The sequence below is a fragment of the Dendrobates tinctorius genome, unplaced genomic scaffold, assembly GCF_039654945.1.
Source record: "Dendrobates tinctorius isolate UK_male_01 unplaced genomic scaffold, ASM3965494v1 ptg000160l, whole genome shotgun sequence".
Taxonomy (NCBI): domain Eukaryota; kingdom Metazoa; phylum Chordata; class Amphibia; order Anura; family Dendrobatidae; genus Dendrobates; species Dendrobates tinctorius.
The window spans coordinates 15,056,049-15,081,248 of record NW_027361827.1 but is presented as its reverse complement, the minus strand read 5'-3'; the positions used below and the strand labels follow the sequence as shown (position 1 = coordinate 15,081,248).

Genomic DNA, 25,200 nt, shown 5'->3' with positions numbered 1-25,200 from the left:
ACAACCATAGAGGTCTGCTGGAGACTTCTGGCTGTCATGCCAATCCATCGGTGACGAGGTTACCGTGTATGCTCATACCCTATTTGTGGGTGGGGAAAACTACTGTTTGGAGAGGAAGGAGCGCCATTTGACTTTTTGAATGAAAATGTGCTGGAATAATTAGCGGACGCCATGCTGCCTTTTGGAGTACCCCTGATGTACCTAAACAGTGGAAACACCTCACATGTGACACCATTTTGGAAATTAGGCCACTCAGGGAACTTATCTAGATGTGTGGTGAGCACCTTGAACCCCAAGGTGCTTCACAGAAGTTTATAACGATGAGCTGTTAAAAAAGTACATTTTTCCTACTACAATTTTCTTTTAGCCCCAAATTTTTTTATTTTCACAAGGGTAACAGGAGAAAATTGTCAAAATTTGGTCTTCAACTTCTCCTGAGTACGCCAATACCCTATGTGTGGATGAAAACTACTTTTGAGACAGTGCAAAGCTCATAAGGAAAGAAGCGCCATATTGAAGTTCAGATTTTGCTGGACTGGTTTGAGGGTGCCATGTCACATTGGCAGAGCCCCTGAGGTGCCAGAACAGCAGAACCAACCCATAAGTGACCCCATTTTACAAACTAAATATCTCAATGGATTCATCAAGGGGTACAGTGATCATGTTGACACCAGAGGTAAGTTACAGAATTTTATACCGTTGGAGGTAAAGAAAAAAAAAAAAATTTCTACCATAAAAATTTTGTTTTAGCCCCAGATTTTACAATTTAACATTGCGAAATGGGTAAAAATGGCAATTTGTCCCACAATTTCTGCTGAATGTAGAAATACCCTATATATGGCTGTTCGGTACTGCTTAGCCATACGGCAAGACACGGGGGTAAGGAGCGTTGCTTGCTTCCTGGAGTGCATATTTTCCTAGAACAGTTTGTGGCCTCCATATACAGGCCCCCTAAGTTCAAGAAGAGCAGAATCCCCCCTTAAGTGACCTCATTTTAGAAATAAAACCCCTTTGTGAATTTATCTACAGGTGTAGTGAGGATTATAACTCCATGGGTGTTTTCCATAAACAAGCAGCATTGGATGTTGCTGAGTAAAAATTGCAAACTGACATTCTGTGACCAATACATTCTAGTGATCAGTACGTTGTAACCAGCCCAAGCTTTTGGAGACACACACCCATAAATTAGGCATGCTCTCATCGTTACAGAAATGCCAAACATGTTGACTCTAAATGTGGTTTAGGCATACTTTGGGGCTTAGAAAGGAGGGGGGGGGGCATTTGGATTTGGGAGTGCAGAAATTGCTGAATTTCTTTTGAGGGGGAGAGGAGCCGTAGCGTTTTTCCAGAGCCTTTGTGCTACCAGTAACATGGATGCCCTCAATATTTCCCTTGACAGATGACAGACCTGACCTGCCCACGTGCTAGAACTCAACATTAAATATATACTTGGCAAGGCTTTGTGAGCAGCAGTGGGCAGTAGTTGAATACCGGTTCCAACAACCGGCAACCACATCCACTTCCGTGTTCCAGCGCAGCCTTCAGCTGTCCCACCCACAGGCCTTGGAACACAAACGGAAATACACAGCCACCCACCCACAGGCTCAAACACTAAACAGCCAAATTTCCAGACTGCTTGTCCTACCCCAGGCCTTGAAACGCACAGAAAATACCAGCCAGTCATAGGCCCAAACATTAAACTGGCATATTTACAGACTGCTTGCCATTGAAAGCTTGCCGTTTAGGCTTGTGGACACTTTAGGTTTCCATAACCTCATGGTGGCGCCCGTCTCTTGGTACTCTGTCCCCATCCGACACAATTTTTCGTGGTTTTCTGTCCAGCACGTGTCTCATAATAACACACGTGTCCTGACCAAAGCAGTTACTGTCAATGTCCACTTAAAGACAGAAATGTGGACAAGTGCTTGAGGACAGGTATGCTACATTTCTTTTACGATGGCATCCTAATTCACACAAGGATGGACAAAACAGGTGAGATATAACCAAAGGACCCTAAAAAGGCTAGGGGTAACCTAAGCCTGACCCTGATTTGTCCCTACCTGACCGCGGAGGTTGGCACCCTAAAATTACACAATGGCACCCACACTGAATGGCAGTGCCCTTACGCAGCCCTCTATTCTTAATTAGGGAGGGTCTTCAGGAGGCCCTGGCTATTTTGAGGGGGCCTTTTTTTAAACAAAATTATAAAAAGTATGCAATGAGTGCTGGAATCATTTCCTGGCAAATCAGTGGTTCCCAGTGTTGCATTTATTATTTTTTATCTGCTTCACACACTTTTTGAAAAATGTTTAAAAGTTTTATGCCAGCAACAACACTGAAATGTTAGGAAGAAAGGGAGGAGGAGATGGAGAGTCTTCCTCATTGTGGGGACAGGAGACATGGCTAACTTTATGTACTGCTGTGTTTCCCATGACCCTTGTGTTATATGCAGTTTGTACAATACTGATTCCTGGTTGTTCATCCCCCTCGACCCACGCTCCATGGAGAACTCATAAATACACTCATAAAATTTGGAGGGCCAGTAGTCAGTGCTCTTGCTGCGGTTCTGTAGCGTTTCTGCTTTAAATGGTGAAAAACCCACTTCACGGTAAATGTAATTATACTACCTTATCTGGGCATGTGGTGTGCGTGACATGGTGAGATACATCCTGTTTAATTTATGATGGAGGGACTGACATATGTTACCAAACCCATGCAGACAATGCAAGAACTGGCAAAAATTAGAAGGAGGTGGAACTATGATACACCCGGTAATAGACATAAAGGAGGGCCCCATACACATTCTGTTAAAATTGTTAGGTACTGTGACTCTTATACTCATAAAATCAATGCACTATGTGCAAGGGCTAACAAAGCTTATAAAGTGGCTCTCCGATACACCCTGCAAGTCATACAGATGAGAACCTCAGACCCATAGACACGTAGAGGAGGGACTCTGATTCAATTCTAGTACAATTTTAAAAAGATATTGACTCCAAAATTGGCAAAGACTATCCAGTCACTGTGAGACCTAGCTAAAGTTACAACAGGCATTGCAATACAGCCAAGACATGTAGAGGGTGGACATTTTTTGACAATTCTAAAAAGATTGTCAATTAGATAGGATGAAGAATACATTTTTTGACAATTTTAAAAAGATTGTCACTTGGATTGGATGAATCCTTTTTTTGTCAATTAAAGATTCAATGTAGAAATGTTCCCGCAGCACTCATAAAGGACATCAAGAAAACCAAGTCATCATACCCACAAACAGATGTAGCATCCGAAAACTCCAAGGAGGTCACTTGGACAAAATAGCCATAAATACAATAGAAGGACAGTATCTAAACTTGGGTGAAGTAAATAAATATTTTTTTATTCTGCCAAATACAATGTAAAGTTTTGTGAAAAAGTGTTTGCCCCCTTCTTGATTTCCTATTCTTTCCCATGTTTGTCACACTTACATGTTTCAGATCACCAGGTGTGGCAGTAATCAGGTCTGGGTATGGCTAGGGAATTTGAACTCAGCTTCCCGAAGATGTGATAAACCACAATTAATTTATGTTTTAAGGGGGGAAATCACTTTTTTGCACTGAGCCCTGTAGGTTTGGATTTCTTTTTGCCTTAATAATAAAGACCTTCATTTAAAAACTGCATTTTATGTTTACTTGTGTTATCTGTGTCCAATATTTACATTTGTTTGGTGATCTGAAACATTTAAGTGTGACAAACGTGCAAAAGAATAGGAAATTAAGAAGGGGTCAAACACTTTTTCATGTAACTGTATTTGGCAGAATAAATGAAGATTTATTTACTTCACCCAAGTTTGGATGCTGTCATTCATTTTTACAAAGATTGATTGTCAATTGGATTGGATGAAGAATGCATTTTTGTGACGATTTGAAAAAGATTGTAAATTGGATTGCATTCTTTAGGGAATTTCTGTCTACACATGACCTTAAAGAGACAGACTCAGGCAATGAATGCATGGAAAGAGGGCCTCATGCTGTGGACTGTGGAAGAGTCCAAAGCAAAGAAGGTGATAGGACCTGCCTGTAAAATAATATTTTCTCAAGTTAGGAAACTGACCTCATCCCTTACTAGATCCATACGTAAATGTTCAAATAAAAAGTTACATGCAGTTAATTACAACAACTAACCGAATGGAAAAAGAAGCAAAGAATTTGTATCTGTTGCAAGTAAAAGTGCTGCTAACACTTTCGGGTTTACTGTGACCAAATTATCACACATTTTGCAAAAAGCCAGTGAAGCAGATTCCTTAAAATCCTTGCAAGACTGTAAACTGATGTGAAAGAAAATGATTCCTGCTTTCATTACAGCTTTTGAAAGAAGCAACACCGCGTTTTAAAAATTTCACCCACACAGGCTGGTGCGCAGTACACACACAGAGGCTGTTTTACAATGACACCCACAGAACCTGACACTGCCCCTCACTCTAGCTGCGTCCTGTCCCTTCACTAGTCAGAGTAGAATGGTGGCGACACTCGCGATCCAGCGGCTAGGCTTGACCTCCCAAAATTAAGAGTGAGAATTTTAAAAACAGTGGGACTCCTAGAGCGGTGAAGCCGATGCAGTATGTGCAAGGCCTGACAAAAATTAGGAGGCACTGTGATATATCCTGGATGAGACGTAGAGGAGTGACTCTGAAAAATAATTTTTACCATTTGGAAGGCGTGTGACTCCAACACTGGTAAAGTCAATGCACTATGTGCAAGGGCTGAAAAACATTTACCCCTTTAGGGTATACATATGTATGCAAGAGGATTTTAGAGGTATGACTTTAAAAATTATATATTAGGGCATCAGACACACCCTTGAAAAATTTGGAGCAAGAGTCGAATCACGACCCTGTAGATATGATGGAGTAAGGAAACTGTTATGATTGTGTCACCGAGGAGGAGAGCAAGACCAAGCTAAGCCACAGAAAACCAGAGAGGTTGGTAACTAAGAGGATTGCAGACCCCTGATCCTATCCACACAACTAGCAGTAGCCGTGGAGCGCACCTACGATGATCCTAGACGCCTCGACACAGCCGGAGAGCTAAATAAGCGTAAAGCAAGTAAGGGGAAATCTAAACTGCCCCGGAGCAGACCTCAAAGGAATAGAAAGCCCCCAAACATATATCGTCGGTGAGACAAGATGAAAACACAAACGCAGGTAGGAAAATATACTGAGCAAACGATGGGGCCCACACTAACTAGACAGGACAGGAAAGGAAAGACACTGTCTGCAATCATGCAAAAAAACCTGCAAAAAATGGCCAACACGTCTGATAGAAAAATACTGAAGTCGCACGACTTCGCCCACTATATCAGCACTCTGGTATATTCTGAAAGCAGAGCAAAAAGAGGACAATCTAATAAGGAACAAAAACAAACTGGCACAAGCAGTAATATATGGATGGAGATTCAGCACAGCCCCAGCTGGAGCTCGCTGACCACACAAAACTGAAATAGACAAAACCAGATCAAATGTGAACAATAGCAAAAGAACACTTAGCTGAGCATGCAGGGACTGAGCTGGAAACTAAGACCTCAGGAGGCAGGAAAAAAATTACCAGCAGGGATAGAGGGAGTCGGCTGTCTTAAATCCAGTCAGAAACTCCAGATCTCCAATTGTCCTCCTCATTATCAGGTGGCAAGCCTCTGTTAATCAGATCAGCTCCATTACCTCCAATAACCACCAGAGGGAGCCCAGAAAGAAAACTCGCGACCCCTCTGACAATATAACCAGCTCCACTACCTTCACTAGCAACCAGAGGTAGGCCAGAAAGCGAATTCACAACAGTACCCCCCCTTGAGGAGGGTCACCGAACCCTCATCCACGCCACCAGGCCAATCAGGATGGGCCCAGTGAAAAGCACGAACCAATCTATCGGCATGAATGTCAGAAGCAGAGACCCAAGAATTATCCTCCTGGCCATAACCCTTCCATTTGACCAAGTACTGGAGTCTCCGTCTAGCCAAACGAGAATCCAATACTTTCTCTACCTCATATTCCACATTGCCTTTAACCAATACAGGGTCAGGAGGCACCGCCATAGGAACTACTGGCTCCACAAACCTCTTCAACAGAGATTTATGAAACACGTTATGGATCTTAAACGTAACTGGAAGAACCAATCGAAAAGAAACAGGATTAAGAATCTCCAAAATCTTATAAGGTCCAATGAATCTTGGCTTGAACTTTGGAGACGCAACCTTCATAGGAATATTCTTGGACGACAACCAAACCATATCACCCACTTTAAACCAGGGACCAATGGTCCTATGCCAGTTGGAAAACCGTTGGGCTTTTTCCTGAGAGAGGGACAACTTATCCACCACTTGGTCCCTAATGTGCTGCATTCTCTCTACCACAGTGTCCACACTTGGGCAGGTCGAAGATTCCACTTGCCCTGAAGAAAATCAAGGATGAAACCCAAAGTTACAGTAAAAGGGCGACATCATAGTGGCAGAACTAGCTCTATTGTTTAGCGCAAATTCGGCCAAGGGCAAAAACGAGACCCAGTCATCCTGATCAGCAGATATAAAACATCTCAAATAGGACTCCAAAGTCTGGTTTGTTCTCTTAGTCTGCCCATTGATCTGAGGATGACATGCAGAGGAGAAAGATAACTGAATTCCCAGTTTGGAACAAAAAGCTCTCCAAAATCTGGAAACAAACTGGACTCCTCTGTCCGACACAATGTTCTTAGGAATCCCGTGCAACCGAACCACCTGTTGTAAAAACAAGGGCACCAACTCAGAAGAAGATGGCAACTTTGGGAGTGGTACAAGATGGATCATCTTAGAAAATCTATCACAAATCACCCACATAACAGTCATTCTCTGAGAAACAGGAAGATCGGAAATAAAATCCATTGAGATATGGGTCCATCACGAGATAAGACAGGCCACCAAAAAGACCGACTCACCAAATCTCTGGTACCAAAAATACCTGGATGACCAGCCAACGCGGAGCAATGAATTTCAGACATTACTCTCTTCCTCCACTGGTCAGGGACATACAACTTTCCCATAGGCCAACGTTCAGGTTTGTCCTCCTGAAATTCCTCCAGGTCACGTCTCAAATCGGGTGAGATGGCGGAAAGAACTACCCCCTCATTTAGAATGGTAGTAGGCTCGGTCACAATAAGAGAATCCGCAAAGAAACTCCTAGAAAGGGCGTCCGCCTTAACATTCTTAGTGCCCAGAAGAAAAGAGACCACAAAATTAAAACGCGTGAAAAACAAGACCCACCTAGCCTGTCTAGGATTCAAGCGTTTGGCTGATTCAAGAAAAATCAAATTCTTGTGGTCGGTGAGGACCACAACTTGAGGTCTAGCTCCCTCCAACCAATGTCTCCACTCTTCAAATGCCCATTTCATGGCCAACAATTCCCAATTCCCCACGTCATAGTTACGTTCAGATGGGGAGAATTCTCTAGAAAAGAAAGCACAGGGATTCATTTTAGAAGTCACCGGATCTTTTTGGGACAAAACGGCTCCTGCACCAATCTCAGAAGCATCTATCTCCACCTGAAATGGGAGTGAGACATCAGGTTGCCGTAGAACCGGAGCAGAAGTGAATCTCCGCTTAAAGGGGTTGTCCGGGCTTTTCACATAATCTCAGTGCATATCTGGGCTGCAGAATGGTGACAATAAGTAATTTACCTTCTGTCACCAGTTTGCAGGGTTTTCTAGATATCACTCTCTTGCTTCTGAGCAGAACGACCAAGGGGGGGGTGTTCTGGCACTGAAATGAGAACTGGTCGTTTCCTCCTACTCTACTAAAAACCTGCCCTCTATAGCGACAACCCCACCCTCCATAGCAACAGGCCCTCCCTGTCCACATGAACAAGCCCTCTTCACACAGTAACAAATCCTCCCCCTCTAGCAGCCTCAGTGCAGAGAGCAGAACCACCCAGCTGCTCCTCCCCCAGACACACACTGAACAGTGATCTATGGAAAGTCAAACTCTAGTGAGGAGGGAATATCGTCGTGTATTCTGGGCCACTCCATGACTACAATACATAACTTACTCATTATCAGTGATTCCTTCCCTCACTGTCCCATGCTGCTGGCAGTGATGGGGCTTGGGCTGGCAGTGATGGGGCTCGGCTGCTGGTAGCAGTGAGAACAGACTGTGTGATGGCCAGTGATGGGGGTCTGCAGCTTCTAATCTGCACAGGAGATGGCAGTCACTGATGTAATCTGTTCTGTGACAAAGCTTCTGCTGTGTGAATGAGACAGCTCTGTGTCACTAATGTCTTCACACAGCAGCAGATTTGGTGCAGTGTATGTGTGAGCACTGTGTCTCTAATGACACAAATACTGATGGAAGCAGCCTGTCCAATCAGCAACTGTAACAGTGTGAAGTGTTGGGGGGTGTATGTATGGAGCTATATGATACTAAGGATTCTGAAACTATAAATAAAGGGCTTGTTTGTGTTGTTGAGGAGCCCTTCCTTCATTCCTTCCTAGCTTTTCACTATTCCTTTCTGACCCTGGCATACCTCCAGCCTGTGTAAGGTGTGTACCTATAGTATATCCTATCACTTTAGTGCATGGGCAGATCGCAAACCAGTCGGTGAGGTGGCACTTGTAAGCGCTGCTGTAGCACTACCATAAGGGTGGCAGTTGTAGCTGACTTACGGAAATTGGTGCATGTGCAGTGTACCTTGACAAGTAGCTCAGGTAAATAAGGGTAAGTTTTTAAAAAGCACTGAGTTGAGCATGTAGGCCAGGCGATAAAATAGTGAAAATAGGGGGAAAATTGAACAAGAGCAGAGTGAAGCCTGGGCAGAAACAATAATCATAAATACATGATGTAGAGTACAGGTATAGTATAAATGCTCAAATATAGAGACATGAAGACGTGCAGACTGAAACACTGAGATATATATACAAGCGCTTCTGACTAAATTAGAATAACATCAAAAAGTTAATTTATTTCAGTTTTTCAATACAAAAAGTGAAACTCATATATTATATAGAGTCATTACAAACCGAGTGATCAATTTTCAAATGTTTATTTCTGTTAATGTTGATGATTTTGGCTTACAGCCATTGAAAACCCAAAAGTCATTATCTCAGTAAATTAGAATAATTAACAAAAACCACCTGCAAAGCGTTCCTAAGCGTTAAAAAAAGGTCGGTGCCCTGGAACAAGGAAGTGGATGTGATTGTTGATGGTGGTTGTGTACGTGCAAAGACAGATGCAGGGCAGGGGATATCCGTGCTTGAATCCTGGACAGAGGATTGGCAAGCATGTGGCATAGGGAAAGAGGCAGTGGCGTAACCCGCAGACACTGATTGGAAACCCAGGCGTTCGGCTCACCTAACTGGGTGCTTGAATGAAATATGCCTGAGCATGCTGGTGATGGTCAGGCTGGTAGTAACATAGTAATTAAGTTTGAAGGAAGACTTTAAGTCCACCTAGTTCAACCCATATCCTATCCTAACCTTCCCTTCCCTAGTGGGGAGGCTCCTGCTCATCTTTGGGACGGCACAGGCTGCATATGACTGTTTTATTATATTCCACACTTTCTGTAGAAAATTGCCAGACTGGGGAACACCTGACCCTTGGCCTAGGATCTGGCCATGTGGGGGTGGACTGGGGTAGAGTTGAATGCCTTTTCCCTCCGTAAGCCCCACTGCCTTTTTCTGCTTGTTGTGGCCCTGTGGGTCCCTACCCCTCTGCTCTGCTGTTATTGCTCTGCATGCCACCTTGCTAGGTTGAGTCAGTGACTTCATCATCAACCACCTTGTCTTCCACTTCCCCACTGTGGTCCTCCTCTTGACTTGTTTTCTTAACATGACTTGTTAGCAACTGTGTCTCATCATCATCCACCTCTTGAGAACTGTAATGGCCGTTTACCATCTGAGGGATGTTATTCTGGTTTATCTCAAAGAGAATAACTTTTTAACTCCATATCAGCATGGGTTTATGAGGAATCGCTCCTGTCAAACCAATTTAATCAGTTTCTATGAAGAGGTAAGGCTAGTTTCACTCTAGCGTTCGGCAGAGCAGCGGAAGGCTGCGTATTTCCTCCGTTAAGCCCTGCGCATTGCCGCACCTCTTCCTTCATCTCCGCCTATGTCGGCATGCGTCCTGAGTACCCTATCTTTAACATTGGGTACGCAGGTCATGCGAATGAATGCGGATGCCTGCACATGCGTCGTTTTGACGCTGCGCCGAGCGCAACATGTTGCATTTTGTTGCGGTCGGCGCAGCGTCAAAACGACACATGCGCAGGTGTCCACATACATTCGCATGGCCTGCGTATCCAATGTTAAAGATAGGGTACGCAGGACGCATGCTGACGTAGGAGGAGCTGAAGGAAGAGGTGCAGCAGTGGGCGGGGCTTAATGGAGGAACTACGGAGCCCTACGCAGCTCTGCTGATCACTAGTGTGAAACTAGACTAAGCTATAGACTGGACCAAGGTGAGTCATTGGGCAAGGCATATCTTGATTTTTCCTAAGTGTTTGATACCGTGCCACACAAGAGGTTGGTATACAAAATGAGAATGCTGGGTCTGGGGGAAAATGTGTGTAAATGGGTAAGTAACTTGCTTGGTGATAGAAAGCAGAAGGTGGTTATAAATGGTATATTCTCTAACTGGGTCACTGTGATCAGTGGGGTACCGCAGGGGTCAGTGTTGGGACCTATTCTCTTCAATATATTTACAGTGGGGAAAAAAAATATTTAGTAAGCCACCAATTGTGCAAGTTCTCTCACTTAAAAAGATAAGAGAGGCCTGTAATTGACATCATAGGTAGGCCACAACTATGAGAGTCAAAATGAGAAACCAAATCCAGAAAATCACCTTGTCTGATTTGACAAGATTTATTTTTCAAATTATGGTGGAAAATAAGTATTTGGTCATTAACAAAAGTTCATCTCAATATTTTATTACATATCCTTTGTTGGCAATGACAGAGGTCAAACGTTTTCTGTAAGTTTTCACAAGGTTGACTGTGAGGGAGCGCAGCGTCGGTGACATCACCGCTATTCACTGAAGCTATTCACGCATCAATACTGAACTGCTGTGACCTCAGGACCATGGGAAAATGCCAGTGATGAGGTCACAGCAGTTCATGGTCAGTATCTTCATAGAAGATCACTGTGAGAATTTGCAAGAACAGCTTCAGTGAATAGCGGTGATGTCACTGATGCTGCGCTCCTGCACAGCCTGACCAACACTGAAGTCTGGAGCGTGGGAAAATAAACTGGCATTTTCCCATGCTCTTGAGTTCAGCGCGGGTCAGGCTGTGAAGGAGCGCAGGCTCAGTGACGTCAGCACTAGTTACTGAGGATGCGCTGGCAACATCTCCTCATTCACCAGTGTTTTTTGAGCCGGGACGGTCGCATCTTAGCACCATCCAGGTTGAAAAATGTATATCTCCTGATATGGATTACGGCATGGGACACAACAACAGACAAGTATGGTATACTGTGGCTTTTTTATTTTATATTTATTACAGGAGAATGTGGGTTTTGCATGGATTATGTGTGTCTCTAAGTATGGTTTAATTAAGAATAATAAAGGAGTCTGTGTCTTTATTTCAATTAAAGGATTTTTTAATGGATGTCTGTTTTCTTTAGAATTTGACTATGGGGTTAGTATTAGGAGCGTCTTATTGACACCTCTCCATTACTAACCTAAGGGGCTCGATGTCACCTGAAAGGTGACATCAACCACCCAACTATTACCCCATATGCCATCGCTAAAGGGCAGTGGGAAGAGCAAAGCTATGTGCCAAAATTTGTGCATTTTAGAGATGCGCCTTTTCTGGGGTGGCTGAGAGATGATGTTTTTAGCCGGAGGGGCCAGGATCCATGGCCCATTTCTAGGCTATTAACATCAGCCCTCAGCTGTCTGCATAGTCGTTGCTGGCTATTATTTATAGGGGGAACCCACGCCATTTTTTTCCATAAAAGAATCTTTTATTCATTAAACACATGTTCAAAATTTTGCACACACACTATACTTAATTGTATTTGTCACTGACATGTATATATCTACCTATTCTATATGGATTTACTCTATGTAATCCATCTCTCCTATCCTGTCGGCTCGTGCAGTGATTTTACAGAAGCCGACAAATGAATTCTTCTATCTCTCTCTGCAATATAAATATATATATATATATATATATAGATATATATACACACACACACACGTGGTCAAAATTGTTGGTACCCCTCGTTTAATGACAGAAAAACCCACAATGGTCACAGAAATAACTTGAATCTGACATATGTAATAATAAATCAAAAATCTATGAAAATGAACAAATAAAAGTCGGACATTGCTTTTCAACCATGCTTCCACAGAATGTTTTAAAAACTAAAACTCATTAAATAGGCCTGGACAGAAATGATGGTACCCCTGAAAATAATTTGACAAAAGGGACATGTTAAATCAAGGTGTGTCCACTAATCAGCATCACAGGTGTCTACAATCATGGAATCAGTGAGTGGGCCTGTATGGAGGGCTACAGATACACTCCATGTCACCAAGCACCACAGTGAGTATCTCACACAACATGGACCAGAGGAAGCGAAGGAGTTGTCTCAGATTAGAAAGAAAATTATAGACAAACATGTTAAAGGTAAAAGTTATAAGACCATCTCCAAGCAGTTGAATGTTCCTGTGACTACAGTTGCACATATTATTCAGAAATTTAAGATCCATGAGACTGTAGCCAACCTCCCTGGATGTGGCCACAGGAGGAAAATTGATGACAAATCAAAGAGATGGATAATACAAATGGTAACAAAAGAGCCCAGAAAAACTTCTAAACAGATTAAAAGTGAACTTCGAGCTCAAGGATCATCATCGTCAGATCGCACCATCCGTCGCTGTATGAGCCAATGTGGACTTCAAGGGAGATGACCAAGGAGGACACCGTTGTTGAAAAAAAAAACATAAAAAAGCTAGACTGAAATTTGCCAAACTACATGTTGACAAGCCACAAAGCTTCTGGGAGAATGTCCTGTAGACATATGAGACAAAAATGGAACTTTTTTGCCAAGGCACATCAGCTCTATGCTCACAGATGGAAAAATGAAGCAAATCAAGAAAAGAACACTGTCCCTACTGTGAAACATGGAGGAGGCTCTGTCATGTTCTGGGGCTGCTTTGCTGCATCTGGCACATGATGTCTAGATTTTAGCAGGGTACAATGCCTAGCAGGGTACAATGAAATCTCAAGACTATCAAGGGATTCTAGAGAGAAATGTGCTGCCCAGTGTCAGAAAGCTTGGTCTCAGTTGTAGGTCTTGGGTCTTGCAACAGGATAATGACACAAAACACACAGCTAAAAACACCCAAGAATGGCTAAGAAGAAAACATTGGACTATTCTGAAGTGGCCTTCTATGAGCCCTGACCTAAATCCTATTGAGCATCTTTGGAAAGAGCTGAAACATGCCGTCTGGAAAAGGCAACCTTCAAACACAAGACAACTGGAGCAGTTTGCTCTTGAGGAGTGGGCCAAAATACCTGTTGAGAGGTGCAGAAGTCTCATTGACAGTTACAGGAATCATTTGATTGCAGGGATTGCCTCCAAAGGTTGTGCAACAAAATTTTAAGTTTAGGGTACCATCATTTTTGTCCAGGTCTATTTCATGAGTTTTAAAGCATGAAAAGCAATGTCTGACTTTCATTTGTTCATTTTCATATATTTTTGATCTATTATTACTTTTGTCAGATTCAAGCTGGCTTTTCAAAGGACACTGGTGCGTATTTTTCGCAAGTCACACAGATGGTCCGTGTGGTGTGCGATTTTTTTTTTTTCTCGCACCCATAGCCTTACATTGGCGAGACTCGGCCGATATCCGCAGCAAATCGCATGTATAATACGGCAGAGAAAAAAAAACGGTGATGGGAGCTGCCCCATAGATTAACAGTGGTCCGAGTGTTATGTGATGTTTTATCGCATAGCACTCATCCGTATTCCTCGCTACTGTGATAGTGTGCCTAATACGCTAATCTGTACTCTGCCACTGAACCCTAAATTATTCTCAGATATGAGAATATTAAAGAATTAGAGAATAGAATCTATTTGAATTAGCCCTGAAAATAGCTGTTAGTTTAACTTAACAACACCAAGGTCTGTTATGCAGTCTTCCTGCGCTAAGTTCCCCTAATACACTGTCCCTGCTACAGCAGCTAATCCTCCCTAAATTGCGGTTAACAGCAGTATTATAGAACATAATCTATTTGCATTAACCCTAAAAGGGCTGTTGGTTTAAGATTGCACAATCAAGTCGAGCAGACTATCACTTCTCCTGCTGCTCTCCCAACACTATCTCCAAGTTCGTATAATGCGAGGAAAATGGCGGCACCGCATCTTACATAGATCCAATGATGCTATGTGGCCTGCCAATCACAGTAATGCCAGTAGCCATCATGGCTACGGCATTACTGTGATTAGCAGGCACTCTCCGCATGAGACACCAAACATGTGGGGTGGGGTATTGATCATAGCGAGTACCCGTTTACAGGCAGGATGCTCGATCGAGCTTCAAGCAACGTCGAGCACGTTCACCCATCACTAGTAACAACATTTGTTGTTGCATTACAATGCTGTTTCTAATGCTACATGAACATGGCAGCCAATTGATGGCCACAGTAAAGACTCAGTGCACCTAAAACGTCATGGATGGCACAAATAGATTTCATACCAATTATAAAATAAAGTGCATTTCACAGTGGGTTGGGTTAAAAACAGGGATAAATGTACATTCTACAAAACCTAGGGGAATCATAGTGGCATGAACTGACATTGGAAAATGATCACTTATTGCTATTCTCTATATAAGCTTTTTTTATATTACCTCCTTGCTTCATCTACAGCCTCAATTAATCTTCGAGACGTTGCCAGCAATAGCGCCACTGTAAGCTCAGCCACTGCTTCTGTTAAAACATCAGGCGTAAATCCAACTCGGATACCTCTGAGAAGCAATACATTAAATATTAAAAAATACAGAAAAGTAACATTTTGTAATCATTTCTAACAAATGGTTAAAAATAGAGATGAGCAAATCTATTTGATGCAAATCGAATTTGTGTAGAATTCCACTAAATTTGCAGATCCCAGCGAATTAGAACAATTTGCACTTATCAGCAAAAAAAATGCCCTCTTCCATTCCACACATTGCAGAAGATTGCATCATCCAAAGAAGGCTGACATGACCGCAGGCATGACCACTCGGTCTTTCACATAATGCCTTCAATCTATCACATCAAATAGTATAGCTCTGCCAATTAGGCGGGAAAATCATAGTATGTATAAAAGATGAGGTAGGAGATGTAGCAGCCATTTTAGGGTGATTTCAGATATTTAGGATATCTCAGCAAAAGTGATTGGAAGAAAAAGCCCTAAAACATTGGACAAATATGCCAGACAGTAATGTATGATTGCAGCATTGAAGAAGAGAGTAGTAGTGTGTGAATAGAGATTCAACTGATAAGGTGAAAGAGAGGTAGGAGAGGTGACGCTGGCATCTGTATCACTGCATTACAATTACAATTTTTTTACACATCTGTGTTTCTTCATTCTTAATGCACTAGAAAGCAGTAGCAAAACAGTACAATATTATAAACAAAAAAACTGAAATCAGTGTCAAAGACAAATATGCTTGCTTGTCACACACAACTGTAATGAACTTTTGCATTTCTTGTGCAATCCTTTTTCTGAACAAGGGAATAATTGTTTGTTTGTTTTTTTAATATAAAGGAAAATTTTCCAAACTCTAAACATTTAACTGCAGCTGTATATCACACAAAGTGTGCATGTTTAAACAATTATTTTTTCACCTCATTTTACTAGTCAAATTTTACAACCAATTTTACAACCATGTATGGTTAAAGAAGAATTGACAATGGCAATGGACAGGATAGTTTAAAAAACCCAAAACAAATGAAAACCCACAATAGAGCTAAGAATGTGTGAGGCACTAGCAGCAGTAGAAGCATGACCACCACCACTGGCACCAGCCATCTGAGCAGTAATACTACTGTCACGATTCCACCCCCAGTGTGACTGGGATGCAATTACTGACGGCTCAGCAGTCTAATCTGGTACAGATTAAGTACTTTGACAGCTCAGTGTTCAGTCTGGTGCAGGTGTGTGCTGTGCTGTTGGTGTTTTGATTGACAGCTTGGCCATCCAATCTGAGATTGGAGGGTGCTGGCTGTCTCCAGGTATTCATTGTCCCAGGTGATTGTCCTGCTACTTAACTGGCCTGTTAGTTCCAAACTTCTGCCAGACGTACATTCAGCTTTTGTGTGGTTTGTCTGTCTATGCCTTGTGCTTTGTTTGTTGATGTTTCGTTGCCTAACCTTGGACCTCCTTCTGATGATCCGTCTGTTTAATTCATTTGTTCTGATCTGCTATCTTCTTGGAATTTTGACCTTGTACCATTACATGTCTAGACCTTTGTCTCTTCCTTCTGTTTATGACGTACCCTCCTGGCTTTTGACTTTGCACTCTTTGACTATCTCGACTCTCGGCTTGTCTGTGACAAGAGTCACAACTAACAAAAGCAGGTCATAACTGTCCCCCTATATTGCAAATGTGTTAATGGGGAGTAAGTGGAAAGCATTATGGAATATATGGCACATCAATCATCTCAGTCAAGCAGCAGGATGTTACCTCTAACAGCAACGCTATCAGTCTAAGTCATGTTCAGCACACTGCACTGTATTATTAAATGGGCTCCATCCGATTGAGAACCTGTGGTCAATCCTCAAAAAGTGAGTGGACAAACAAAAACTAAGAAGTTGTGATAAACTCCAAGCACTGATTAGACATAAGTCAGGATTTGGCCCAGAAGCTGATATTCAACATGCCAATGCCAATTTCAATTGTAGAAGTCTTGAAAAATAAGAGTCCACACTGTAAATTTTGCGTTTTTGCATAAATTTGATGTATTTGTCAATACAAGTATAAAAATGTATGGAATTCTTATAATTGTACTTCAGTAAGCATAGAAACATCTGACTAAAAGATTGACACAAATTTTGATTTTCTGTCTCAAAAGTTTTGGCTACAATGCTGATGTTATTACTACAGCGCATATGGCTGCTGCAGCCAATCACTGAGATCAGTGGCTTGTGCTGTCTATATTGAGTGAGCACAATGATTGGCTGCAGACAATACACAAAACCCAGAACAGTAGCAGAGAGCTGGCATCAGTCCCGCAGAAGGAGAGTACCATCTTATTTTACTATTTAAACACAATGTTGTCTATTAAAGGCCTATACCCTAAGGCTATGTGCACACATTGCGGAACTCCTGCGGAAGTTGCCGCGGGAATTCCGGAATACATTCCGTGGGAAAACAGCATTTTAAATTCCCATGATTTTCCCGTGGAAAAACTAGCGATTTGCAAGCGTAATTAGCTTGCAGAATGCTAGCGTTTTCCAAGCGATCTGTAGCATCGCTTGGAGAACTGATTGACAGGTTGGTCACACTCGTCAAACATAGTGTTTGACGAGTGTGACCAACTTTTTACTATTGAGGCTGCCTATGCAGCGTCAGTAGTAAAAAGATCTAATGTTAAAAATAATAAAAAAATTAAAAATCGTGTTTTTCTCACCTTCCGACGTCCCTCGCAGCGTTCCCGATCATCGCGATGCTCCCGTTCCCAGTAATGCCTTGCGAGACCTTTGATGATGTAGCAGTCTCGCGATACTGCAGCGGTCTCGCGAGACTGCTATGTCATCACAGGTCCTTGCCGCAAGGCATTACTGGGAATGGGAGTTGGCGGGAGCATCAGTAAGGCTGCACGGGACGTCGGAAGGTGAATATAACCCGATTTTTTATTTTAATTCTATTTTTTACAGGGATATGGTACCCAGAGCCCGGAGGAGAATCTCCTCTCCTCCAGACCGTGGGTACCATCCGCAAATATTCTGCTTACTTTTCGCATGTTGGACACAGTCACATGCGGGAAGTAAGCAGAACAATGCAATGTGCGCGGAATCACCGTGATTCCGCAAAATTAATGAGCATGCTGCGCATTTTTCCGCGATGCGATTCCACCGCTGGAAAATCCGCAGCATTACCACAGCATTGCGGAATCCCATAGGATTGCATGGGATGCTGTTTTTTTTGCATCTTCGCGACAAAATCGCGAGTTAAAAACCACCACGAAAAAACGCAACGTGTGAACGCAGCCTTACACTGTACTCTGATCTGCTGTCAAAATGACAGAAACCACAATGGAAGCCATGGGATTCTCATACAACAAATCTGACAAAGCACTGAAACTTTATGACCTATAATTCATTTTCCAAAAAACTTTATTAAAATTTTAAGAAATAACAGTAATATTGTACATTGGTCTTTAAATGTAGATGTTACAATTATAGATAAGACAAGGGGAAGGAAAGGGTAAGGGGTTCGGAATAGGTTTTTGAGTTGCTTTATTAAGACATACAAGGGTAAAAACAAAAGGAAGGTTAGGGAAGGGGAAATATAACAGTAATGTTACATATTTAGATAAAAGTAGAGATAAATATTAACTAACTATAGACTAAGAGTGCCGTTTCTCTTCGATGTGATTGGGATTAAATAAACCCGACAAAGAAAAGACAAGACATACTAACAGTATTGTGTTATTCAATATTTTTAGGGATTATGATCTATAATTCATGAAGTAATCCACTAACAAATATGCTTTATTAGATGGTATTATCTGCAAAGAGACTTCTATAATGCTGTAATATCCAGGTGTCAAAAATGATCCTCAAAGGGTTTTTCGAAAATCATAATCTTATTTGTTATTCATATTCATGCAATTTTATTCTGGCTTACCGAAATAAATATTTAAAAAATTTGACCAGCTTTGGCCTCTATTTATCCTCCTTTGCCAATGAACTGTCTTCCAGTAGTTCCAATGGCAATGGTCGAGCATGCGCAAATGCCGTCCTGCGCCTAACTGCATGCTCGCTTTCTCAGTCAATTATAGTATACAGTTTCCGAAGTTGTGAAAATGTTTGGCCTTAAAGCTTCAAAATCGTCTCTTAAAACAGTGTCCACACCTTCTACTAGTAAATGAGGCCCACTGTGCTAAGACATAATTACAGTAGTTTAAATACTTTTAGGTATTAAAATCTTACCGCTTTTTGATTTCTTCTAATGACAAATGGTCATACCCCACAGACATGGTGCTGACAACTTTCAAGCTTGGACCTGTGAAAGTAAATAGCAGATGTCTTGAAAAAATGTCATATTTATTTAATAAGAAACATAACCATAATGTAATCCACTGTTGCCAGTCTTTAATGGAAAGCTTTCTATAGCTCTTGAAAAGCATCCAAAATGTTCATAAATTACCCATATAGTCTAAAATGATGATTCTGGCATCAGAGCCCCCTTATGTGTACTGATTTTGGGTCGCTTGTGAAAACAACAATAGTACAATGGGGCACATTTACTAATACTTTGTTCCTTACAGCCATATGCCAATACAGATTATATGCCGCACAAATTTCCTTCATTACTAAGTGCTTGAAAACGCAGAGTTCTATAAAGTTCAACCATGCAAGGGAAAAGGACGTGAATTAAATGAAAGGGCGCTGTAATTTTTAGAATTTACTGTAGTTTGAAAGTAAGGAAAAACCTGCACTGGCACTGTATGGGTGGCGGTGGGCTCCTTCAGTATCGGTGTACTGCGGATTTAGTTCAGGCAGTGCTCGCTGTGAGAAAGCGAGAAGTGCCAATCAGGATCAAGGACTGTGCTCAGAATGCATGCTAAAGGGGTGTAACAATGCGCCAAGGGTGCATATAAAATACGAAATTTTCTCAACCACTAAAACAGTAAGGGCTCACTCCCACGAGTAATGATTCTCTCTTCCGAGCTCAATGTCATGTTAGTGTGATCCAATTCTTTTGCATGAGGAAATCGCAGCACAAGTGCGGAGTAAATGGAGAAATTAATTTCTCCATCTTCTCCATTGTCTCTGAGCATGTACAGCAGACTGCATGTAGAGCACATTGGAGTGCAGTCTGATTTTTACAAGCAACCATAGACTTGTAGAAAAAAAATTGCATATCGGCTCTGCCCCATAGTAATAACATTGGTCCAAGTGATATGAGATGAGACATCAGATTGAACGCGTCCAAGTTATATGCTTGTGTGAGCGAACCCTATAATGTATACTGCAGGTATAATTTTCAAAGGGGCTAAATCGAATATATTAGTGGTGTAATATGTGCTTTGAGAGTGACAGACTTCCTTTACCCCACCACCACCACTACCGAATATCACTCCCTACAATACTATCTTCTCCATCTTTAACCTATGTAGACCAAGGGTGGGGAACCTCAGGCCCAAGAGCCATTTATGACTATCAATGACATTTTATCTGTTTTATCTGGCCCCGGGCAGATTCTCAGAGACCGCGGTACTTGGGTCAGCAGCTGTATTTTGATGGCCGCCAGCACATTGATTTCTTATTGTTCTATGAACACATGCACACAGTGTTCACTATGGAAATCTGAGGCGTGCAAATGAAAGATTATGCCGTGAAATTAGTTTCAGCATCAGGACCTACTTTTCGGCAGAAGTTGGCGCTCAATGTGTATGGCCCCCGAAGGATAGCATAAATATCCAAATGGCCCTGGGCAGAAAAAATGTTCCCCACCCCTGATATAGACCTTTACTTTTTGCTAAAATATTGATCATGTTTAAAGGGGTATTTTTTACTGTCAAAAAACATGGCCCCAAATGCTTCTACATATAAAATTGTAAACTAAGCAGGTACTCAACATTCACCATGTTTAGCGCAAACTCTCGCATGACTACAGCGCGTATCGCCACTGCAGCCAATCATTGAGTTTAGCGGCTTGTGCCGTCTTCGTCAGCAGAGATGCTGAGCTCAGTGATTGGTTGTAGTGGTGATGTACGTTGTAGTTGTGAAGTCACCAGTGACGGAGAGCTGCTGTTGGAGCAGAGGAAATTGTTTGTTATTTTATATGTATAAAAGTATTTGGAGCCAAGTGTTTTCAAAACGGAAACCTCTGTGATGACAAAAAATGATGATAGCCTACAACTCCTCTCTGTGTCTCAAAGAAAAATGCTTACATAGGAAATCGTACCTGCAGCATCCAGCAACTCCTTGTCAATCTTTTCAGTCAAAAGACAGTACAATCCCTGAATTCCGACAACCTTCTTGAGAAGTTCAGAGCGAGGGACAGGATCATCAGAGTCCCACTGCTCAATATCACAGCTGTCAAAATTACAAATAATATACGGTATCAATAAAAATCAATTCTGCCACAACTCCCAGGTCCGTGGGTTTCTTCCTAACAAGCCTAGGTCTCCTTAGTGATGAAATTTAGGTTCAGAACCACCATAGAGTTTCTAGGAATTATGAAGGCTAAGACGGAACCTAAGACAAAGACATATTTCACTATGCAGACTAAGTAAAAATGTTAACGCTATCAAAATTTCCAAATTATGGGAGACTATTATGAGAACTGATTAAAAAAAATGACTTAAATAAGATTTGCATTAGAAATCTGAATTTATTATGGTGCATTATATTTAGTACCAATGATGTTAAACTTTTCTGATCTCATAGAATAGAATCCTATCCCATCATTTGCCCCAAGGGTCTGATTCATTATGTTATTTGCTTCTATGATTTGCCTATTTTTTCAGTTTCAAGGCTGTTTTTTTGCTTTGCGCTAAATTTTTCTTTGAAGATGTTGCTATTTTGAAGTCTATCTTCTACTTGTTTGTCATTTTTGTTCTCTGTTTGCCATTGGGGACTTGATTTTTGTAATCCAGATTTTTTTGGGACCGATTCGTTATTTGAGACTTTTTAAAAATTTGGAAAATTATTGTACAAATGTACTCCAGTCCCCATGGCTGGAGTGATTTTTTTCTAAGCCAGAAATGTTTGTACAAATATTTGAGTTGCATGTGACACCTCTTTGGCTTATCTGACTTTTTGCTCCAAAAAAAGCGCAAAAAAAAGGAAAAGAGAAAAATAAACAGTGGTTTTTATCTTTGTGCAAAAAAACCTTAAACCTGTGTGCGTGCACCATTTTAAAAAAAATTGGCACTATCAGCAGCGACTAATATCCCAAGACAAAAAAAAAATTACTTGAAAAAAAAAATTGCAACTGATGTACTGCGCCCTAAGTGTACAGATTATGCACATACAATTGCCCGCGTACAGTCTAAGTAAGTCAGATAGAGAGTAAACTCAGAATCAATAATTAACTGTGTTTTCACTTTAGTAATACGCTCCTGAAGATAACCCTGTGTCCTGATGTAGCAACACATTAACAAAATATGCCTAACATCGGACTTTATACATGGCTGCTACCCATATCAAAGTGCAGAAGACCTAATACCTGTCTGCACACTTATTAGGCAACTTGTATTTTTCATGATTAATTTTATTATTGAACAACAATGGTGCTGTTAGTCAATCCACATGGTGAATACACCTAAAACCTGAATATTTAAGAAGGTAAAAGTGAGGTTTTGTCTATTTTAGGAGAATATCCATGTGTGCATAATTTTTGGGCAACTATTAGTGTGGAAAATTATTATGCTGCTAAATGAAAAATGTAAATTTTCCCATCTCAGTTGTTTCTTTTCATTTGTTAAAGTGAGAATAACCAAACAAATTTCAAAAAACCTTTATTACAGGGGTCCTTACATCCGACCAACATTTTGGCGGGGATCAAGATCTATATTTATACTTAGAAAATTGTGTGTGAAGGACCATTTATGCTTTTATTTAGGCATTTTTCAAACATGGTTTCCCTTGTCCTTCTGTATAAAAGCTATAGAAAGCAGATATAACTGCGGTGGCAGTTGTTATTATTGGCATTAGGAGATTGGCAAGAAAATGATACTTCAACTACTTCTATCTTCTACCAATGCATGGTCATAAAGTGTGTGTTGACCTGCTAACACAAGAAGAAGGTGTTGCGAGTGAGCCAGGTCATAGGAATGATATGAAGCTCAGCATCACCAGCTTTTATTTAGCGAAACTCCTATTTCAAACTAAACCTGTGTAATGGAAGACAATAAAGTATGTTCTCAGCACTGTCATGAATATGAAATAATACTTGTTAGATTTCTGCTCACCATCCTGATTGACGTAGAATCTTTATACCATCTGGCGGAATCCTTCTGGTTACATAAACCTTTGGTAAGTGTTTTCCTGATGCCTTCATTGCTTGTGACCTGCAGCAGGTGTGGAGACCTACAGCTGATGTCCTGAGCAGAACTTTCAAATGACTGTAAATCCACATAACAAGTAGGACGATATTAACACAATTTCTGGAGGACTTTGGATCTCACTTGTGCCAGATGACCAGGTTTGGGGACTTGAGTAAACAGTGAAGGTAGGAGGAAAGCAAATTTTGTAGCCAATGAATATTTCACATGTGCCATTTACACTCTTGACCTTTTTTCTGTACTAGTAGATGATTAATCAGCTATTCTGCACAAGTCTGTTACAGTCCTATTTTTTTCCACTTAGCTTAAAATGTGTAGTTTTACATATGGCATGGGTAAAGCAGCTGTATGCTATACACAGGTAAGCATTTAAAATACCATATTTCCCACAATGTGTGATGACGGTGGGTGTGGAATCACTGCGCCACTGGCTGGGTTTACCCTGAAGGACCGTAACAAAGTGGTTACCTGGTGTTCACTAGAGGCTATCATGGTGAGGTTAGGCTTGGACCGATAAGGTAGCCACCAGGTGCCACTCCAGGGTAGTGCCCAGACCTGCAACAGCTGACCAATGGGTTAAGGCAGCAATACGAGACACAGAGGGCATAGGCAGAGACGAGCTCAGAAAGTCCAAGATCGGGACAGGCAGCAAAGGGTCAGAAGATGTAAGATGTAATGGGAGTCAGGAGCAGAGAGTTCAAATAAAATGAGAGAACAAGACAGATCAGTAACAGGAAAGTCAGACCAATACAACACCTTGTCAGAGCACTAGAGCAAATGGCAACTAGGTACTTATTTCCTGCAAAGTGTGGAGGGAGGAGCCACCTAATATATCCACTGCAGGCAGGGGATAGGTCAGGAAAGCAGAACTCTTCAGGACACAGTGATTATAAATTCCTGCAGAGTATCGCCACTCCTCCCTATAGCTGGGTGGAGACTCTCAGCAACAGGAGGGAGTAGTAGCAGTAGTGCTATGTCTGTAAGAGGCAGCCCAGCGTGATGGTCGGACACTAGGAGGAGCAGAGCAGTGCTCGTGGTGAGTAGGACAGCGCTTGCAAGCCATGTGATCCATTGGCATGGCACAATGTTAGAAAATTGCAAAATCTATTGTGTATTGAAAGTCCTCTAAATGTCCTATCAATTAGGGTTACTTGCATTAGATGCTCAACCTGGAAGTAAAACATGTCATGTGAAAATGGTATTATAAACAGTATTGTCTCACATCTCACATCCTGAAATCACCTCATATTCAATGCATTAAGTAACCCTCAAAATATCACTTTAAAGGGGTTGCTCAATTGACATTAATTAATCCATTGATCAGTGCAAGTCTGACCACTAGGATTTGCACTGATCAGCAGAAAGAGGTCCTTTTATCCCCTCTAGAATGGAGCAGTGCACATGCTCAATGACCTCTCCATTCATTCTCTGCTCTCAGCTTTCTTCGGCAGGTAGCACCATAAAAAATGAATGGAGCGGCAGTCAGGTATGCAAATCAACGCTCAATTCTGATGGGAAAAAAATACCTTGTCAGAGATAAAAATGTGCTGATTGGTCCAGGTTTCAGCTATCAGACCCCACCGATTAACAAGATAGAACCTCTCTTTTGGATAGGGTGATAACTTGTTTTCTACAAACAATCCCTTTAAAAAATGTAAACACTGGTGGGGCCATTTTTTATTTTACTTAAATGCATGTACTTTTGATTAAAAATTATTTATTGCAGTGGGATTGCTATAAAAGTTTACGACTCTTCATCTTCCTTCTTCTGTGAGAACTGCTTCTTTTTAAAACATCATGTTCTTTCTTTATTTTTTATATAGCGCTAACATATTCTGCAGCGCTTTAGTTTGCTCACATTTTCATCACGGCCTCGATGAGGCTCACAATATAAATTCCCTATCAGTATGTCTTTGGAATGTGGGATGAAACTTGAGTACCCGGAGGAAACCCACGCAAACACGGGGAGAACAT

General features: G+C 41.5%; 1 protein-coding gene across 1 annotated transcript in view; it reads right to left on the bottom strand.

The window, feature by feature from the left end:
- Positions 1–23,367, bottom strand: part of LOC141052434 (glyoxylate reductase/hydroxypyruvate reductase-like) — a 117,197-nt gene extending 93,830 nt beyond the window's left edge. Inside the window, exons 1-4 of the mRNA XM_073549664.1 lie at positions 23,134–23,367; positions 21,123–21,253; positions 19,142–19,214; positions 14,851–14,967 (exon numbers count right to left, since the gene is read on the bottom strand). Coding sequence (XP_073405765.1) covers positions 14,851–14,967; positions 19,142–19,214; positions 21,123–21,253; positions 23,134–23,300 — 488 coding nt within the window. The 5' untranslated portion in view covers positions 23,301–23,367. The remainder of the gene's footprint in view (positions 1–14,850; positions 14,968–19,141; positions 19,215–21,122; positions 21,254–23,133) is intronic.
- Positions 23,368–25,200: the final 1,833 nt, after the last annotated feature.